The sequence below is a fragment of the Watersipora subatra genome, chromosome 7, assembly GCF_963576615.1.
Source record: "Watersipora subatra chromosome 7, tzWatSuba1.1, whole genome shotgun sequence".
NCBI classification, from domain to species: Eukaryota; Metazoa; Bryozoa; class Gymnolaemata; order Cheilostomatida; family Watersiporidae; genus Watersipora; species Watersipora subatra.
Genome location: NC_088714.1, coordinates 2,995,388 through 3,015,508, shown reverse-complemented (window position 1 = coordinate 3,015,508; position 20,121 = coordinate 2,995,388). Strand labels below are relative to the sequence as shown.

General features: G+C 36.9%; 1 protein-coding gene across 3 annotated transcripts; it reads left to right on the top strand.

Annotated features, from left to right (window-relative positions):
- Nucleotides 1–72: 72 nt before the first annotated feature.
- On the top strand, nt 73–19,608 carry LOC137399705 (mediator of RNA polymerase II transcription subunit 17-like). Of its 3 annotated transcripts, none has more exons than XM_068085904.1 (12): nt 73–164; nt 8,118–8,282; nt 8,496–8,634; nt 8,727–8,910; nt 11,383–11,526; nt 13,046–13,185; nt 13,342–13,413; nt 13,976–14,235; nt 14,406–14,597; nt 16,632–16,746; nt 18,637–18,785; nt 19,211–19,608. In XM_068085904.1, the coding sequence occupies exons 1-12, from the start codon at nt 73–75 to the stop codon at nt 19,428–19,430; spliced, it is 1,872 nt and encodes a 623-aa protein (XP_067942005.1). In that variant the 3' UTR covers nt 19,431–19,608. The 3 variants fall into 3 exon arrangements, with proteins under 3 accessions (XP_067942005.1, XP_067942006.1, XP_067942007.1); XM_068085905.1 differs by lacking the exon at nt 73–164 and adding an exon at nt 2,316–2,367; XM_068085906.1 differs by lacking the exon at nt 73–164 and having other exon boundaries at nt 8,218–8,282; nt 8,501–8,634.
- The last annotated feature ends 513 nt before the right edge of the window (nt 19,609–20,121 follow it).

Sequence of the window (20,121 nt, the reverse complement as noted above, 5' to 3'; positions counted from 1 at the left end):
TTGTAATCGAACGTATAAATACGACAAGTTAATCGTCTGCTTGTTCGTCTATTTATTATATCCGTATTTGAAATGGCAAGCTCTAGTAACAAGGTTTCTCTCGAAGCCTTGGCTGAAAATGAAATACAAGAGATCGCTTACGATGGCACCGAAAAAACGGTTATGTGAGTTCTTATATTTGACTAAATTGCAAAAAGTGGCTTGTTAATTATCAATAGTTTGTGGTACGTTGAAATGCTCTATTAGGGAATAGCTGCGCTGCGCGGAGTACGAAGGAGTAAATTTGGTTGCTTTACTATTATAGCATAAACATCAGTAACATCTGAACAAAAACTACACAATCAGCTCCTTTAAAAATTAAAGTCAAAATTCTCCCAAGGTTCCATTTTAGGGCCTACTCTCTTCCTCCTGTGTATTAATGATCTTCCTAAAAGCAAAATTAACTTCTATACTATATTATCTGCAGATGACAGTAATTTATTTTATACTTGAAAAAAATTTCAACAATAACATATTGGCTATAAACTCTGAATTAAACCTCATAAATTCTTGATGCAATGTAAACAAACTTACTTTGAATGGTGACAAAACTAACTACATGGGCCTAATTATTAAAAATCTCTAAAGCAAGTTTCAACTATTAGAGCAAACTTTCATAATAACCAGCACATAAATATAGTGCACAATACTAGCTTTTTAGGAGTTTTAATTTACGGCTCTTTAAATTGGTCAATCCATATTAAAACTCTGCGAAAACAATTAAGATCTAGCTTAGGAGTTATCTATCAGGCTTCTTATGTCTTACCTCTGGATGCCTTGATGTTTTGCTTTACAATACATTACCTAACAGTAAATTAGTGTATTGCTTAGAAGCTTTGGATAATGCGCCCAAAATATATCTTAACAAAATTCTTGTAATACAAATATGTCTACTTTGCTTCATTTATCACAAAAAGCGAAGTATACAACAACGAAATTTCCATCAGTTTCATTATTTAGAATTCTGCTTATTCATACACTTTACAAATTTTGTATTTCTCGCTTAGCCTTTTATACTTTTAAAAACACTAATTCATTGATTAAATATTGTAATGATAAGTATTGTAGGCAATTACTTATGCACCAGTCTTGCAGCAAGATTCAGTCTTGTAGCAAACAGGTTTGGAAATAACCATGGTTTTTCATGAAAAAACTGAATAAACCAGGTTTTTTTTGTTTTAAACCGGTTTTTATGGCTTATGTAATTTGACCCAAGGTTTTTGCAACTTCAAGTCTAATTAACATCACTTACTATAGCTGCATGATTGAGTATTGAACATACATATGTGGAATCATCTGTGGAATCAAAGATAGTACCGTGACAGTTGTTATGAGGAAAGGAGAGGAAACATGAAAATTTCAGAATAAACCTTTAATCAAACATGGATGAAGTAACACAGAGCAGAAATCTTATCATGTAAAGTGAATATATTACATAGAGCTCTATGTATAAGTAGGAATTTTAATTCCAGTGATAAATTATGTGGCAGTGAAAAGGGGAGCATAATGATCTACAATTGCCAAAATTGAAGCTAATCATTTGTAAATCCGTAAGGGTAGTAGTAGATACAATTTGTGACTGAATCTGTACTTGGATATTGGTCATACGATAAATAAATACAAGTTTCTTAGCTTTCTCTGTACCAGTCTATTTTTTCTGACTTTTGAATGAACAAACCCAAATGTTGAGAATATCCGTTCAATGCTAGCACTAGAGTTGATTTTTCGAAACACAAAAACTTGATAAACTGAATTCTAACAATTCAACTACTTTGGCTTGTGCCCACTAAATGAAATATTAGTTAGCAAACCTAAAGCTTTTGCCCAAAAGGATTTTGTTTTAATCTTTAATTATAAGCAATCCTCTCTCACTGGCCAGACTTGAGAAAGTTTTCATGCATTATTAGAGACGATGTTGAGGTTTGTATATTTCACATGGTTTTCATATTTCAGCTGTAAAGGGATGATCATATCATTTGATAAAAGCATTTGAAATTGAAATTCACTGATTCATTGTTGTGCTAGGATTTCATGTAGTTGCAACTTGAGCTCTACCACCACTTTACTACTATGCGCTAAATGAACTTCTACAGCTGATAATTACATAGAATTGCATTTTTGCCTCACAGTAACCACTAGGAGCTTAAAATATTGTTTTTTACACAAAAAAATGGTGAAAAAACCTTAAGAACCTGTTTTTTTCGGCTGGTTGTAAACCGAGCCAACCCTAGTAGCAAGAGTCAGATCATATCAAGAAGACAGGGACTTGCCTGCCACTGGGAAGGGGTACTAACTGCGAGGATTACAAACACAAACTACTAACAGAAAGTACTAACGTTGATTACAAACACAAACTAAATTCAGTTTATGTTTGTAATCTACTTGTTTTTTATGCGAGCTTCATCTGCAGCTATCCTTAGCGGTCTGGCGAGATCACAATTACGAGCATTAAAATATCATGTGCACTTAATTAATACTATTACGCATGTAACACATGTCACTCGTTGATGCGTTTGCCACATCCACCCTCTTCCTTTTCATCAGGTCATACTGGGTTGTTTCAGGTGTCAGCAATATGGAACTCTTCGTCAACTAACCTCAGACAAATAAGCAATTTTAATCACTTCAAATCAAATCTCAAGCAACACCTTGATTCACTCTAATAGACATTGTGTATTTTGTCATCTGAATAACAGATCTTTTCAAAAATGACTCGATTTAAGTCAATTCCCAATTCCTTTGCATGATAGATCAGCTAAGAATCGTTTGGTTTCAATGCAATAAGCAAATCACTACAATTCAATTCTCAATTCTTTAGCCATTCTAATTTCCAATGAATCTATTCAATTCAGTTCTTTAGACAAAATCAATTCTGTATCAATTTGCCACCTACTTATCCACTATCTAGCCTGTTCAGCCTTTGCTCTGAATAGAAGTTGCTTACCCACACAATTGTTGTTGGGCAACTCCTATGCAAAACAAGCTTGAAAATAAAATAAACATTGATTTTTGCAGTTTTATTTTATCATATTTCAAAGGCAGTTTCTCAATGCGCTTGGTGGTTACATTTACAAAATATGTTTTGTTAAAGTTGCTGGGGTCTTCCTCGATCTATGGGGGCGTATGATGAAGCCACCATGACTAAATATGCGTTCCACCGGGGTACAGACAGAGTGCATAGAATCTCCTTAATGTCAGTTAACTTGGTCATCTGCTTTTTGTGTTTACTCCAACGCTATACAGGGACCTGTGTAAAAGTTCTCAGAGATGACAATCAAATTGCTTTCTACAGTTTGTCCATAATTTGTATTGAACAGCACCAGAGCATGACATTTCTCATTTATAGAAGCTAGCTACCAGATTTGCATCATCTCCAACACTCGAGTGATATCACATTGGATTAAGGTACAGCCACACCTGCCGAAAATTTTGGAAGTTACGGCCGAAATCACAAAATATACAAAAAGCTTGAAAATAATTGTTCCAAACGTACAGATTTGTCAAAGCTGTGCATACACACCGAACTCGGCGATAAAACGATTTCAATTGACTGAACAAATTATTAGCAAGCATGATTTTAGCAGCTTTCACGATTTGTTTAGTCCAAGACAAATATAGCGACACTCAAGAAAAATACCAACATAATTCAATAAAGTAAATTAGATTGCACTAGAGATGGCACATTTTTTAATAGTTGCATCATATTTACTATTTTCAATTGCGTTGGTATTTTTCTTGCGTTTCATTATGTCTCGAACTAAAAAAATCTAGAAAGCTGTTAAAATCGCGCTTCCTAATAATTTGTTCAGTCAATTGGAAGCATTTTGTTGACGAGTTCGATGTGCATGCACAGTTTTGACAAATCTGTAAGTTTTGAGCAAATATTTTCATGCTTTTTTATATTTCGTGATCATGGCCACACATGCCAAATATTTCGGCATGTTTGGCCACACCTTCAGATTAGTTAATACATCACTACGCAACGCTTACAGGGTTTATAGTAGCAAAAACAACCACTAAAACAATAATTTTTGCTAGCTTACATATATACAAACACCCAAAATAGTATAATACTAGTGAAATTACATTTGTGTAGCCGCTAACTGGTAACCTTAAGACAATATCACACACTGAAGGAGCAATGGCTCTCTTCTTCGGTTTTGTGAAGAGGCCTACTCTGCGCTCCTTGACGACAATAGGTGTCCCTGCCTGAGCAGAATGTGGTACCCATTTCTTGACTCCTAAAAGCAAACACAAGTTAATGAAAGCTATCGGTGGGTGAAAGAAAGTTGAAAGCATACTTAAACTGCATGCAACAAATTCAAATAGTGTGTTGAATTATTGCCAATGCATACATTGCCACATTAATACATGTATTGCAATTATTATTATATACCGCCATGACCACCATCAAATATATATACACATGTATATGTATACCTCAATTAATATTTTTATTATTGTACTTTTGTTTACAAAAAAACTTCTTTCATCGTTTTATTCAACTATTTGTACGTAATAGATAAATTTAACATTTATCGTATAATAATAATTGTTTATTTAATAACTACCACTGGTAGCAAATGACAAATTAATGTTGCGAATAACAAATATATAATAATTACAACAATCAATCGATTCGATAATACAAAGTTCGAGATAGTTTGAGATATACCCAAAAATGAAAAGCTTGGAATAGAGCAATAATCATTAAAGATATTGCTCCCTCCCTCTCTTTCTACTACATTTGGACTCCTTCATTCATATAGCGCAGTAATTACCTAAATAAATAATAAACTGCTTACCACTGCAGACACTTACGTCTGAAAACAAGGTGGAATCATCGCTAGCGCTAGTCTTATTAATAGTATCCATCATATCTATTACATGATTATAATACTGTACAAAAGACTGAATGTTGTTGTTGTTAGTAAGTTAATAAAATATATTAAATATCGAATAAATTAGTGAAATCACCTGAATAGTGAAACTACTTTTCAGGGAGAGAAAACCATGCCAACAGGCCACAAAACTGAGAACAACCAGACCAGTAAACTAGGTTCAACTTACCACTGAGTCCTGAGTGATAAATTTAGACAACTGGATAGTACAAGGCCTGATGTTTGACTGAGCCATGGTTACATTCGTTCGCGTGCCGATCAAAACAGCATAGCTAAACTTGTTGCCAGTGCACAGGCAAACCATGGAACTATACTATATCATTGTGTGGTACATAAATAATAATATTACATATTATCCATGAATAAAACATACACCATGATATTGAGGTTTATGAAAACGCTAAACATGTGCGGCTGGCAGTACTGGACTGCAATTACGATTAACTGATTGGTTTAATAGGATATCACTGTCCATGATGGATTTCTGTCAACGTACTAATAAATTACTAATCATAGAGATACTGATATAGTAATAATAAAGAGAAGCACTGACTCGAGTCTTTTTGCTTATTAAAAAATAGAAAATCGAGTAATTCGTCTATGATGACAGTGAAGAATCGATTCAATTCTTACTGGTAAGATGCGCTGAGTCATTTCAATTCTACAGTAAGTAAAAGATACCAAAGAATTAATTCGGTTCGTTAGTAGATTGAGCCTTAAAGATGTGGTTGCGTCAAATTTGAATTGATCTTTAAAGAAAGCATTTTTTTTCTCTATCAGTTGATAGGTTGTTTGTTGTATTAGGCGATATCATTGCCAAGATATTTGAAGATTAAAATCGAAAAAATCTGATCGCGGTAAAAACGCTCAGGCCAAAAAAACATGCCCAGACTTGCCCAAAATGATGTCACACGTGATATATCTGTCAATATATCTCGTATTCACATCGGCTATTTGCGATAAAAGTCTAGTCCTACGCGGCTCTATTGGCATATATTTTATTTTGTATTTGCTCATGTTGGCTAGAATAAAATTTTAAATCCTGCTACAGATGCATTATTATTAATGTTTCAAAGGCCTCAAATAATGAAAATTGAAAATTTGTCTTACTCAGTTTCTCCAAATGCTGTGTAAACATTTGAGTACCGACTACCAATTCTACCGGTCTACGGAAATTCTGTCAAGCAAACTATGTAGAATAAGGTCTTTGTATCGGCCCAATTCCGTCGCTACCCACACTAACGATATACAGCCTCCCAAAAGCCCCGCCCACATTATGCCCGTCGCCTATTTTGGGGGTTGGGCTGTATACCAATGCTCACACCGAAAACTAGTTTCTTACTACCGTAAGTAAAAATAAGCAAGCTGCGTCTTTGAAAAGAATATACATAGGGATAGAGTTTTAAGGATGAGAAATCTGCTACAAACTGGATTTGAACTCACATTCTCCAGTTCTGCGAACATCCATATACCGTATCCAATTCACTACAATATTCTGCAAATCATGTTTTGCATTATCTTCAACAATATTATTTTAATATATAATTTTTACAAGCAAAAAAAATTTCATTTCGGCATAAAGCTTTTATTAAAAATATCCATCCAAGTCGTGGCCACTCGCATAGTTTCAGCTCATACAATAAGACAAATTCATCTACTGCAGCTAACGCTAACAAAACATCATGGTTTATGCAGCACACATTCAAGTCTCTCTTTCCCATTTATGGCAGTTTCCACACTGACAAAGCTGCTTCGGCTGGTGGGACCACATAAATATCCTGTAATCAGTAAAACAAATGCAATAAATATATGTCGTTCATAGATATTTCATTCTAACGCGTATCTACTGAAATCTTTCAAATCGGGAGTTAGATAGATTGCGAGTGTAATTATAAAAACGAATAAATGTTTAACAAAGGCATAAGTACGCCAAGTCAACGATTCGAAGCTTTGGTTCTGGAAGTTAAATATTTGCATTGATCAATCGATTTTCTTCACTTTCTACAAGTGAGAAGTGAACATCTAAAGTCAAATCATAAATCTAATTTACTAGATAAAACTGCCACAGAAAATTTGAAGCAAATGTAGCTAGGTGAACCGATAAAAAATTATAAAACGATGATTAGTGATAGCAAAAGTTATAATTTTATTAATTAGTACATGTGTTAATGAATACTAAAAATATTACCTTTAGTATATTCATCAATCTAAGCCATTGTAATGCTAGACGCTATGGATTAAAAAGAAGCCGTAAAGAACTCACTGTACATACGTATATCGCACACGCAGGAAATTACATTTTAGCCTTAAATAGGGAAATATAATCTGAATGTGAACTCAACAGTATATCTATAGGAGACTCAAAGTAAAAGATAAATTTACCTCCATTCTCCGATCTTCCTCCGTAGCACTGAAAACTGATGCCTAGAAAACTCGGAGTCACCTTCGCAGAAACTTTCACAGCAACTTCTACAATAATGGTGTTCGTCAATAAAACGTGTCGATCGAGTAATCCATTAAAGTAACGATGTTAATTAATTTAGTAAATATCGATGTCCATGCGATTTAATAATAGAGTAAAATCCCTAATTTTTCGATCACAAACAACGCGTTTTACGAGTGATAACATTTATTGCGACCTATATAAAAATTTCGCGCTGATGATTGGCTAATGAAGCGACCTTATATTTATCGATCGTGGTTTCTTTTCTGATGTATCACTAGTGGCGTCACGAAAGAAGCACCCGCTGGAACGTAAGCTTTTTAAAAGAGGGCCTCATTCAAACTCATATATCTTTGGACAGGGTTGGTCCACAAAGACAAAAATGGCATCAACTTGTAGCTGATGTTTTAGCCTTTTATGGGTCTTAATTTTATTAAATCGACTTTTTTGACGCAACCACATCTATAAAGCTTGCCCGAGCAAGCATGTTAACTCAGCTGCCCATCTCCGCTAAATAAATTAACTGCTACCCAGGGTCCTGCACCATGACTAGCTAAGCTACTGAGCATGTGGGTTTTCATAGCACCTACTTTCTTCTTCGTCTATTTCTCACTGTTTTGTCCTTCTTCAATGAATTAAAGCAAATTAGTTATCCTATGACTATATGGTTATTTGGTCAATGAGTTTAAGCATCTCTCTGATTATTAATTAGATAATTCTCTGCTATTTTGCAGCCCCATGCACCTTTCTGATAATTTGGCCAAACTAGCGCAGTTGATAGACTTTGGTGAAGAAAAAGCTGAAAAGGACTCAAAAGAAAGTACTTCGTCTGAAGCGGCAGCAGCTGACAGTAAAGCACCAAAGGCATGGCCTTGGGATTGGCTGCGCAATTCACTTATGTAATAATATTTTTTGTTGGCTATCCTGCTAGTTACTGGTCTTGCCTGTCCTTATAACTTTTGAATCTACGTACTGCTGCTCAAGTTAAATCACATGACTGTGGTTTTATTAAAAGTATGTATCACATTGTATTTAGCTTGAAAGCTGTATTTCCAATGTTTATTTGGCTGCTCGCGAACAAGAATATTAACTTGTGTGTGTTGTTGGTGCAGGGCAGCGCTTACAGAAATGAACGTACTGTCTGACTGTTTGGCAATAGCAAAGGAGAAAAGATTTATGGTACTGGATCAAATTGCGAGTGACACTAAACCAGAGACTAAGTCTGGGTACCAGCTCATGTCTAGGAAGCAGGTACCAGTCATTTCTAAATCGTTGGCTCTCTGTTCATCTATCATTATATTCTACATTTTATAGTTTGTTTATTTAAATTTGTAACATTGTAGGCTTTACATAATGCATCTGCGATTTTCAATCTTGGAGCACAACGTCTGGAAGGAATCCAGCAAGATCCTACTAAAAAATCACAGCCGAGCTCCGATTTCTACAACGAATTATGGCAGCTCAGGCAGAACTGGAGAATTAAAAAAGTTGGTCAGCATATACTCGGCGACCTGAGCTATAAATCAAGTGAGTGCTTCGGAACTTGGCATAGATCAAACACGTGTTTTTGTATTGTCTGTCACACTTGCTGCTGTCCGTCACACCTGCCGCAGTCTGTAACACCTGATGCAGTCTGTAACACCTGGGGCAGTCTGTAACACATGATGCAGTTTGTAACACCTGGTGCAGTCTGTAACACCTGGTGCAGTCTAATACCTGGTGCAGTATGTAACAACTGATGCAGTTTGTAACACCTGGTGCAGTCTGTAACACCTGGTGCAGTCTGTAATACCTGGTGCAGTTTGTAACACCTGATGCAGCCTGCAAAGTAACCGCGAGGCTAAGACGTTCTTATCATTCCCATCGCTCCTACCATATATTGTATATCCTTTTCGCGATTTCATACGCTAAATTAGCCTGTCTTGACAAGCTGTTGTGTTTGCGTAGTTGTCCCCCTGTCGAGCGGCGAGCAACAACAGCTTGTCACAAGACATACTGCACCTGATGCATCAGCTGCACTTATAGGGAGTTGTTCTCTTCCGTCTACGCGGCTTGGCCGCGATGTTATGTCCGTCGCTCCATTGGTAATCATAACGGATTTCACGCAAAAATTTATGTAGAAAAAAACAAGATTACAACATTTAACCAAAAACCAGTTTTTGTGATAAACTTTAGTAGAACTTAAGAATAAAATAAACTTAAAATAAAATCCATTAGAACAAATAAAACTGACTGATACAAAAATAGAAATAAAACTGACTGAGCGCACAAATAACGACATGTTTAGTCGCTGTTGTTACCTAAGTTCTCAAGTTCTACTAAAGTTTACCGCAGAGACTGGTCGCTGGTTAAACGTTATAATCTTATTTTTTCTACATAAATTTTTGCGCAAAATTCGTTATGATTACCAATGGAGCGACCGACATAACATCGCAACCAAGCCGCGTAGACGGAAGAGAATAACTCCCTATAAGTGCAGCTGATGCATCAGGTGCAGTACGTCTTGTGACACGCTGTTGTTGCTCGCCGCTCGACAGGGGGACAACTACGCAAAAACAACAGCTTGTCAAGACAGGCTAACGCTAAATGTGCACTTATTAATAATTAATATTATTTTTTTCGTTTGTTATTTTTTGAAATTTTTAAAGGCTAATTTTTTTACCATTACATATTTTTTAATTTGTGCTGTTTCAATTTTAAATGTGCCTTTACACTCATTTGTCCTGTTTCGGTGTATCTGTAAAAGCTAAATGCTTTTCGTGTGGACAATTGTATTATCTGGAGTAGGAATTGCCTCTACAGTTTCTCTCCATTTGGTCAGACAAAGAAAGTCTGATATCTCATTTTTATGTTTGTACCAGTATCGAGAGGTACCAGTATCGAGAGGTACCGGTATCGAGAGGTACCGGTATCTAGAGGTACCAGTATCGAGAGGTACCAGTATCGAGAGGTACCAGTATCGAGGGGTACCAGTATCGAGAGGTACCAGTATCGAGAGGTACTAGTATCGAGAGGTACCAGTATCGAGAGGTACCAGTGTAGAGAGGTACCAGTATCGAGAGCTACCAGTATCGAGAGGTACCAGTATCGAGAGGTACCGGTATCGAGAGGTACCAGTATCGAGAGGTACCAGTATCGAGAGGTACCAGTATCTAGAGGTACCAGTATCGAGAGGTACCAGTATCGAGGGGTACCAGTATCGAGGGATACCAGTATCGAGGGGTACCAGTATCGAGGGGTACCAGTATCGAGAGGTACCAGTATCGAGAGGTACTAGTATCGAGAGGTACCAGTATCGAGAGGTACCAGTATCAAGAGGTACCAGTATCTAGAGGTACCAGTATCGAGAGGTACCAGTATCGAGGGATACCAGTATCGACGGGTACCAGTATCGACGGGTACCAGTATCGAGAGGTACCAGTATCGAGAGGTACCAGTATCGAGAGGTACCAGTATCGAGAGGTACCAGTATCGAGGGGTACCAGTATCGAGGGGTACCAGTATGGTTCATCAAAACTTTGAACACAATAAGCTTTTGCTGCAACAGTTACCTTTTTATGCACCTACTTGCATGTATTCATTGTTTATTTTTTCTCTTACTTTGATTAAACTAGTTAAAGACGCTTTTTTCATGATATGAAGTTTAAAAGTTAGCATGGTATAGGTTAAATAAAGGTAAGTTTTGTGCGCAAAGACTTTTTTATAACCCGGGCAGTGCTGGGCATTCTGCTGTCTCCTAATATACCTGGGTAGAGGGGCAGGTTTGTGAGCTCTAAACTTTTGGTCAGAATTCACAGCTAACAAGTCTAGGAATTGTTCCAGGTTCGAATATTTTTAAGCTCCGATTTGTTTAAGATCTGAGACATTTGAAAATCAAGGTTGGAGAGAAACTAAAATCTTACACCAGCAGCGTATCTAGTGTCATTTCTTAGTTTTAGCATTGCAACGCAACTAAATGGTTGAAATTCACTAGTAATACATCAAACATTCGCAATGTAGCTGGTTCTACCTTCTGGCACAAGGGAACTTTTGAGGTGTTCAAGAAGACGTCCCCTCAGCCAGGAGAAAGTGCAATAGATGTAAGAATTCCACCTGAGCTCGAAGGCAGTTCTTACATACAAGTTTCTATCCACATGACTACTCGTGAGTCACTTACATTCTTCCATTTCCATATTAGTTTATGGTTGAGTTCAGCATACTGTATAGTAAAATGTATGTCTATAGTTGGACAAACATGCCTCGCATTACGTTATTGTTGCTGTAGTCAGCATTTCTTTTAAACAGTTTCATATATGTCGAAATACCAGACTGAGTTAAACAAGGGACCACTTTCAGTAAAACATATTAGACCGATAAAATTAACTACTTACTTCAATCATGTTGCGTTCAAGTTTTTGAGAAAAAACTGTGGAGTTAACAAACGGACTTCAATATGCCGTAACAATGGCGGCTCCTTATGCTAGTATGCTGCGCGAGAATTCCAACGGTTCATCTAAACATTTTGAAGATTTCAGATCTGGTGATGAACCACCTTATGGACAAATCTGAAGAAAAGAGGTCAAATTTATACCTTTCGACTTTGAATCACATTGTAGTTCTGATTATTCTGGCGATTGATCTCCTCGGGTACACTCATCACTAAAACCATGGCCGAACCATGGACGAATTCGCAGATATGTTAAGTCTTTATTAATACTGTTTTGTGGATTATCCATATTTTTATTGATTACTTTTTATTATGGGGTCATAATGATCAAACCAACCATTTTTTAATTATGACTAAACTAGGGAACGTAAAACGTATCGATAATTTTTTCTGAACTGATTTGCCTATGGAGGGTAAAACCTTGAAAATAAATTTGGCCCCAAAGGGTTGATAGCAGTATTAATGACAAACGGAAATTACAGTACAACACTCACTCAAGCGCATACATTGCTCGGGTTATCTGTTGTGAGAGCCATCTATTGGTCATAGTTATTATTTTTCAGACAGACGTATACCTGCTCTGCTTTAAAACCAAACTATTTATTGCCTAACATATGGAGGTTTTATTTCACCTTTTGCCATGACTCGGACTGCAGGTCAATGTTATGTGAATATTGCAGCATTTTAAGCAACTCAAGTCAGCAATGCATGTGACTGATTGACTTTAATCATGCATTTGCACCATGTAAACTGTTAGTATGAAGTACTCTGTAGGGCACAGTAAAAGGTACTGCTGACGGCTTGAACATAACATGCAAAAGAGCAGGTCCCAGAGAGCAATTAGCCTCCCTTCTTTGTTTTACCCAATGACAGCCTCCCTTCTATGTTTTACCCAATGACAGCCCCTCCTCTATGTTTCACCCAATGACAGCCTCCCTTCTATGTTTTACCCAATGACAGTCTCCTTTCTATGTTTTACCCAATGACAGCCCCTCTTTTATATTTTACCCAATGACAGCCTCCCTTCTATGTTTTACCCAATGACAGCCTCCCTTCTATGTTTTACCCAATGACAGCCTCCCTTCTATGTTTTACCCAATGACAGCCTCCTTTCTATGTTTTACTCAATGACAGCCTCCCTTCTATGTTTTACCCAATAAAAACTTCTCTGTTCAAGACACTGAAGTCCTCTTTTTTGTTTTACCGAATGACACTTTCTCGTTTCTGTCCTTTCAGCCAATGACAACGTGTCCAAACTCAATGCAATGCTCACTATCCCACAGAAGTTGCCAACATGTGTAGACAACACCACGCGATGGCAGACTAAGCTGGAAACAGCACAAAATATCATATTTTGTAAAGAACTTTTCTCACAGGTATCTGTGCTCATTGCTCTTTATTCTCATAAGGAGGTAAGCATGGCTGGGATACCAAATTGTTTTTGTTTAAAGCATTAGCTATATATAGCCTGTTGTATTCTCTGCGAGTTGACCAGTCAACCGTGTGTGTTTATCTTTTCAATTGATTTGCAGTTGTCTCGGGAGGCTTTCAAACTAAATTCCACAATCTCACACATGGTGGTAAACAACCAGATCATAGTACATGTGAGTATTTGTCTATCATTGGCTCAACTCACTTTACTAGTAGTTAGGTTTATCGTGCATCATAATATTCATCATATCGATGTTCTCATCATTCATCCATAGTATAACAAAGGAAGTACATTCTTTGTTTACCGTTTGTGATGCGTGGACTGTGGCTACTTTATATAGTTGGAAAAATTACCAGAAACTGTAATTCCTTAATTGCTTAGACAATTATTAAATACTGTCTTCAACTGTAATGTCATTAGCCTCTAATTATTTATCTCAGGTATCATTAGCTAATAGAACCAGCCCAAGTACCTTTGGCCAATAGCTAACCAGCGCAGGTATTATTGACCAATAGACAACAAATGCTGGTATCGTTAGATAATAGACAACAAGCGGAGGTTTTACTAAGAAATTGTTAATTTATTTTTGTTCAAGGCATCTTCTGCGGGGACAGTCTGACCACCTACAGGCCCATATCAACATAGCTAGTCTCTCAATGTTACTGTCGTTTGTCTATTCTGCTCATCATATATGCCTTCTTTGCCCCGTTCAGTCAGCTCGTCTGCTCTTGTAGTTGTTTCCTGGGTTCAAGATGCACCTCATGTACGTGCACAGTGATACGGAGGACAAAGCCGTATCTACAGTAGCCCCGGTCTCTGATCCCGCGCTGCAGCTCGCGCTACACGAGCTTCTCCGAGAGCAGCACTACCTCAACCTCCACAAGGACCCTCCTCACCCTGTGACAGGTTCAGTTGGTCCAACGAAACGGCGTCGAATAGCCGGACCATCGGCTGCCTCCCGAGAAGAATTGATGAGCATGGAGCGACCCGAGCAGTATGTAGAGTTTTCTGGTCATTTCTTCACTTTTTACCATCTTCTAGACTCATGGTTGTTTACTGATCTCTCCGCATGCACTAAAGTAAAACAGAGGAATAGCATGGACACTCCTCTCTACTCTTTTGCAGTGGTATGTACACGTATGTTGAGCTGTTATCTGTCTGCAGGGAAAGTATATTAGAGAAGATCGTGGAGATGGCGAGACACGTAGTGCTGCGGCTGATGATGGTAGAGACAGTGGAGCATATGGCTCTCACCGTCAGCGATCCTCTCTTGCACCTGCACACTGATGGTCTCAGTAACGCCCTCTGCTCATCTTTGCGTGTGACTATCACCTCTCCAAACTATGATAGCATAAAGTAAGTCTCTTGGGCTATCCACCTGTTTGTATACTTCTATTAGTTGTGGTAAAGCGCTATCTGTTGACTAATTGTTCATCTTGGGAATTCTCCAATACATAGTGTAATAATGTTACATATTATATATATACATTGTATATCATACACGTCTAATAGTTTAATGCAGTTTAATGCAGGTTTCTAGCAGTCTCGTCATGAGACAGCTAAGCATAGCTAAGCTAAGATCTTTTAAGCTAAAAACAGTATCCCATTTTGCAGCGAACTTAGGAGAACGTAAAGTTTGACTTGCAACAAAATTTACATTACAGTTATTTGGTATCCAAAGGTTCACCATGTTTTACTCGGCTGTGTTGTAGGTTGAAAATATGTGGAAATGTGATTGCAAGCTCTTAAAAGCTTAAAAATGAACAGACGTGCATCATGTTAAACTCTGTCACATTTTAGCCGTTTTGAGAGGGATTCTAATTTATGGCCGTTTTTGTGATGGCTGCGATTAACTGTTCATTTTTGAGCTTTTAAGAGCTTGTAATCATATTTCCACATACAGTCAAACATGGATAACTCGAACTTCACGAGACCGAACGAAAGTGTTCGAATTATCAGAGCGTTCAAGTTATCAGAGCGCTGTCACAAGTCCATGTATTTACTTATTTATTAGTAGATACATGTACATATACAAACTATAATATAAATCAAAAGCACAAGTGGCTTGTTTCAAATTAAATGCTTCTAATGTAAAGTTTAAAACGTTTTTATTAAAAAGTACAGAGATTTTTCTATCACTTGAGATTGGTTTGTTGTTTGAGGTGATGTTATTGCCAGGACGTTTTTTAGATTGACATTGGCAAAACTTCATCACTGTTGAAATGCTCAAAAGAAAAGACATCAGTACATATACAAACTATAATATAAATCAAAAGCACAAATGGCTTGTTTCAAACTAAATGCTTCTAATGTAAAGTTTAAAACGTTTTTATCAAAAAGTATAGAGATTTTTCTATCACTTGAGATTGGTTTGTTGTTTGAGGTGATGTTATTGCCGGGACGTTTTTCAGATTGACATTGGCAAAACTTGATCGTTGTTGAAATGCTCAAAAGAAAAGACATCTTTTTCTTTTGAGCGTTTTACCCACGATCAATTTTGCCGATTTTTCTTGAAGTTTATGCAAAGATTACCTCACTTTACCTTGCTTCCGAAGGGCGATCGCTAAGCGGATGTTTGGTATAAATCAAATTTCACCAAACCTTTAAAAAAGCCGTTGACAAAAATATTTTGCCGATGGTGGTAATAACGACGCTTATGAATTATGAAAAGTTGAGGTTTACCTCTATGGCTTGGAATAAAGTGATTTTCTAAAGCGATAACAACCGTTTCGGTAGCCGTTGGGAAAAAACAGTTCGAGTTAACAGTGTTGAGTTCGAGTTATCTATAGCAATTTATCATTACGTGGGAACGGACCAAAGAAACCGTTCGAATTAACCATGTGTTCGAGCTATCCGTGGGCGAGTTATCCATGTTTGACTGTATTTTCAACCTACAACACAGCAGAGTAAGACATGGTGAACCTTTTGATATCAAATAACTGTAATGTAAATTTTGTTGCAAGTCAACTTTTAGGATTGCTTCAAAATTAGTTGATTGATAAAGATATCTTTCAGCTAGATAGGGACTTTCAATATACAGAAAAATGTTTTATTTTAGTTTTCTATGAGTGCACATGTTGTCAATATATGTAGGACATGTCATATTGACCGCGTAATTGTCATGTTGATCACACGTTACGTTGCCTATAACAGATATCAAATTACGTAACAAGCTGTAACATTGCATTGCATGTTATCAATATGTCTTGGTGTGATATCTGCATAGCATATGCACCATAATGACAACCTACGTTGTATTACTGATCTTACCAACAGCGCTACAGTACTCGATGATTATGAGTTGAGCAGTTGAGCATGATTACTATGACATAACTAAGGTAAATATGCATAAGGCTGTTTGTAGGTCATGTTTGTAGATCATGTTTGTAGGTCATGGTTTATACTGAAGATTTGTGGAGGGAAGGTGACAGCCATTGGTAAATCTGCCATTGAGATAAGCCTCTCTCATGAGACACAAAAACTTGAAGACTATATCATGTGGCAGGTTAGTAAAGGCTTTACTCACGATCTCATCTTTCCCACACCGTTTAAAAGAGATGTTTCTTTTTAATGTTTCATTAATTTTGTCAAAATTTGCTTTTAATCTTGTTTTTTTTGTGCTGGGTCCGTCAGAAAATGCAAGTGATTATCGACGCTTTGAAGCTCTCGCTACAGTTAAGTGCCAACTGCATTAGTGATTGAAGGTGTGAATTTACTAGTTTCATTACTTAATCAAGAAAAGACAACTCTAAAACTAGTGACTAGATACGCTAATGGCTGCATATATTTATATCGAATGTAATAAATATTTAAACTAAAATATAGGCATGAGCTATGACAGTTGAGACAAGGAGCACAAACAATGTGAGCTGAGTTTGCTGGAGTTGTTGATACTTGGGCAGTGTGAGCGCTCATTGACCACCAAGCTTCGTTTACATGCTCAATATGACACACTGTTTACTTTCCTGAGACGTTATCGCCATTCTTGCTACAAACCGAAAGAGTTTTGCTGTTTACACTCAAGTTGGCAATAGCACTGGAATGGCGTCTTGAATTTTTAGTGTTGTTCACTCTAAAGCAAATGTAGCTCAAGGCTGTCAAAAGAACTATATGGCGCATTAAAATACATGAAAGAGATGAGTAAGCGGATGGGAGTACAGACAATCTTCCACTTACTATCTCCCGACATACAAGTTCCAATGTGTGATATAAAATTGAAGATAATAGTTTAATCTACATTCATACAATCTTCCTACATTCAAGGGGATTTCTAACAATCAAACATTTTCAAACAAGCATCACAGCTTGTAGGTAAAAGTGAAGAAGTGGATCGTGAAAATTAAAAATAAAGGGTGAAATATTAAATATAAATTATGAATAGCTAAAAAATACAAATTTGTTTGAACTGCACAAAAAGACTTTTTTCAGAATATGAAGTTTAAAGTTGGAATGGTAAATGTTGTATATCTATATTTTTCGAAGTTTGTCGTCTGTAGGATCGATTGTCCGGCTATAGATCTTAAAATCTTGGAATAAATATTCCGTACCGAAGAAGGTTCGATCTTGGACCCTGCCGTTGATCAGTCTGACGCCTTACCCACTAGACTACAAAAATCGAATTTACGAGAAGCTGTTCGCTCATATTATTAAACTGGCTAATAGCAAGCAACTCTCACTACTTCTCATTGTTTATAAGACAAAACGCTTTTCTCATTATATGTAGTTTGATAGTTAGAATGGCAAATGTTGTTATATGTTAAATACAAATCAATTTTCTGTTCAGACTTTTCTATTACCCGGGCAACTTCAGGTAGCACAGCTAGTGTTTACTAAAAACAAGTTTTTTGTGCAAAGACATTTTTATTACCCAGGCAACGGCGGGCATTCATCTAGTGAAAACATACAAATAAGCTATGTTGATTTAAAGTTCATGTGGTTTTAGTTGAAGTAGTTCTATATTTCTATCACCACCCCACCCGGGCAATGTCTATCTCTCCTGTATCACTAAGGCTACACTTCTGTTCACCTGTTTCTAACTGTCAGAGTCTAACCTAAAGACAAAGTGACAACAAAAGTGTCTTAATATTAATTATTACATTATTAGTTTACACATCTAGTTTTTACATTATTTTTCACGTAGTTATATATAATGTGTTTGCTTTAATGCTACATGTATTTACGTCAAGTATTTATTATTAGATATCATTGGTTTTTGTATTGTGGAATGAGTTAGATGAAAAACAGTGTATTCTTATGTGGCTATTTCCTCCAACACGTGATGGTTTGAACACATGAGGCAGATTCCAGAACAAGTATATTTTATATGGATATTTTGTTTGTCTGATTGCATCTATATTGAAATGTTAACGGTGTAGTACGCTGTTATAACCGACAGGTGAGCCAGTACCACATCCAGGCTGTATATAAACTCTCTCAGATGATGGGATGTAATGTGCTCTCTCACTCGTTCAGCTCTGTCAGTAGTCACACCGAGGTTTTTGGCGCTGGGCCAAGCATTTTAGTCTCATCCAGTGATGGCAGCAAGTAAGTATGAGTTGAGGGCCAGTTCTAAAAACTTACCAAAGGGAGAGAACTAGACCAGGGTATTGTCTATACTTCAACATTTTATTTCTAATTTTGTGTTGACTTTAGCTGTTTAATATGCGTATAAGTCTGTCTAGTTGCCGTTTATATATCTATAGTGTATCGCTGAAAATGGCAGCTGAAAATTTGTAATTTTTTGTCTTCTTTAAATATAGTGGCTGCTACGCTGTAACTGCATCTTCTCTCATGTATTTGACAGCAATACAAAGCTTTACTCATCAGGGTTACTTCAGGCCTAGTAGCAGTTTATGATTAGTAATCATGCCAGTTGTTAGTTTTATCATACGAGTCACCATATCAGCTCTTGCGCCTACCTCAGATGATTTCCTCCACTAACATGTTCATTGTTTGTCTATGCGTTGCAGAGCTGTTGCAGTGAGAGCTAATACTATATCAGGTGTGGAGGTACTAGTGTCTGAGAATGGCGCTCCTAGTAATATAGCTCCAGATCTTATAACAGACAAACAGTGGGCGTTGCTGCGACAGTCCTTTAAACAAGTGGATCTTGCCCGTATGGCCGGTAGAAACTTTACTCACAAAATAGAGTTGTTGTTATCAGTCTATAGCGGGAAAGTACGTTCATGATCCCTAGACACCTGCTGATTCCATGGAGAAAACCAACATTTCTTGTTCATTTTGTTTATAGTTTGGATGGCACATTTTATACATATTTTGTACAGCTAATAAAATGTCAATTTTGCTAACTATTTTGTTTACTTTCTACTCATTTGGCTAGCATCTTTTTTTATTTGTCACAAGCTTGCATGGGTCAAGGTTAAGCCACTCTCCATGCCAATGCTCATGGCATTGAAGTGCTGCATCAGCTGTTCACATCCTTCAATATCTTGCTAAATCCACTTTATAATTGTTAATTATTAGTTGTGTAAATTTTAAAGGAAGTCATTGCGGTGTTCTAAACTACAGTAATTCATCTAAGTTATTGCAGCATTATAAACTAATGCTTCTTGCATCTCTCCATGGAGCATTTGCTCATAATAAACAAAATAACACTAATAGCTATGTTGATATATCCCGCTTTGCCATCGGGTGTGTGTCTGTTAGTCATTGGCTAATTTTATTTAAACTTCACACATTCGCTCCGTGCCTTCCACCAGGTCGCTAAAAATATTTGATTCTAAAACTCTTGTCTTTTTCCTGAGAACCAGCCTCTCAAATATCCACCTGTGGCTAGAAATCTCGGGCATAGCCTGACTTAGTGCTAGTTTCATATAAACATTTAACTTTATTCATAGTAATTGCTGCAGTATTGATCAGG

Coding starts and splice junctions, on each gene's coding strand:
- LOC137399705 (XM_068085904.1), top strand. CDS start 73: ATGGCAAGCTCTAGTAACAAGGTTTCTCTCGAAGCCTTGGCTGAAAAT. Junction 8,635..8,726: donor AGCTCATGTCTAGGAAGCAG/GTACCAGTCATT, acceptor GTAACATTGTAG/GCTTTACATAATGCATCTGC. Junction 13,186..13,341: donor GTAAAGAACTTTTCTCACAG/GTATCTGTGCTC, acceptor ATTGATTTGCAG/TTGTCTCGGGAGGCTTTCAA.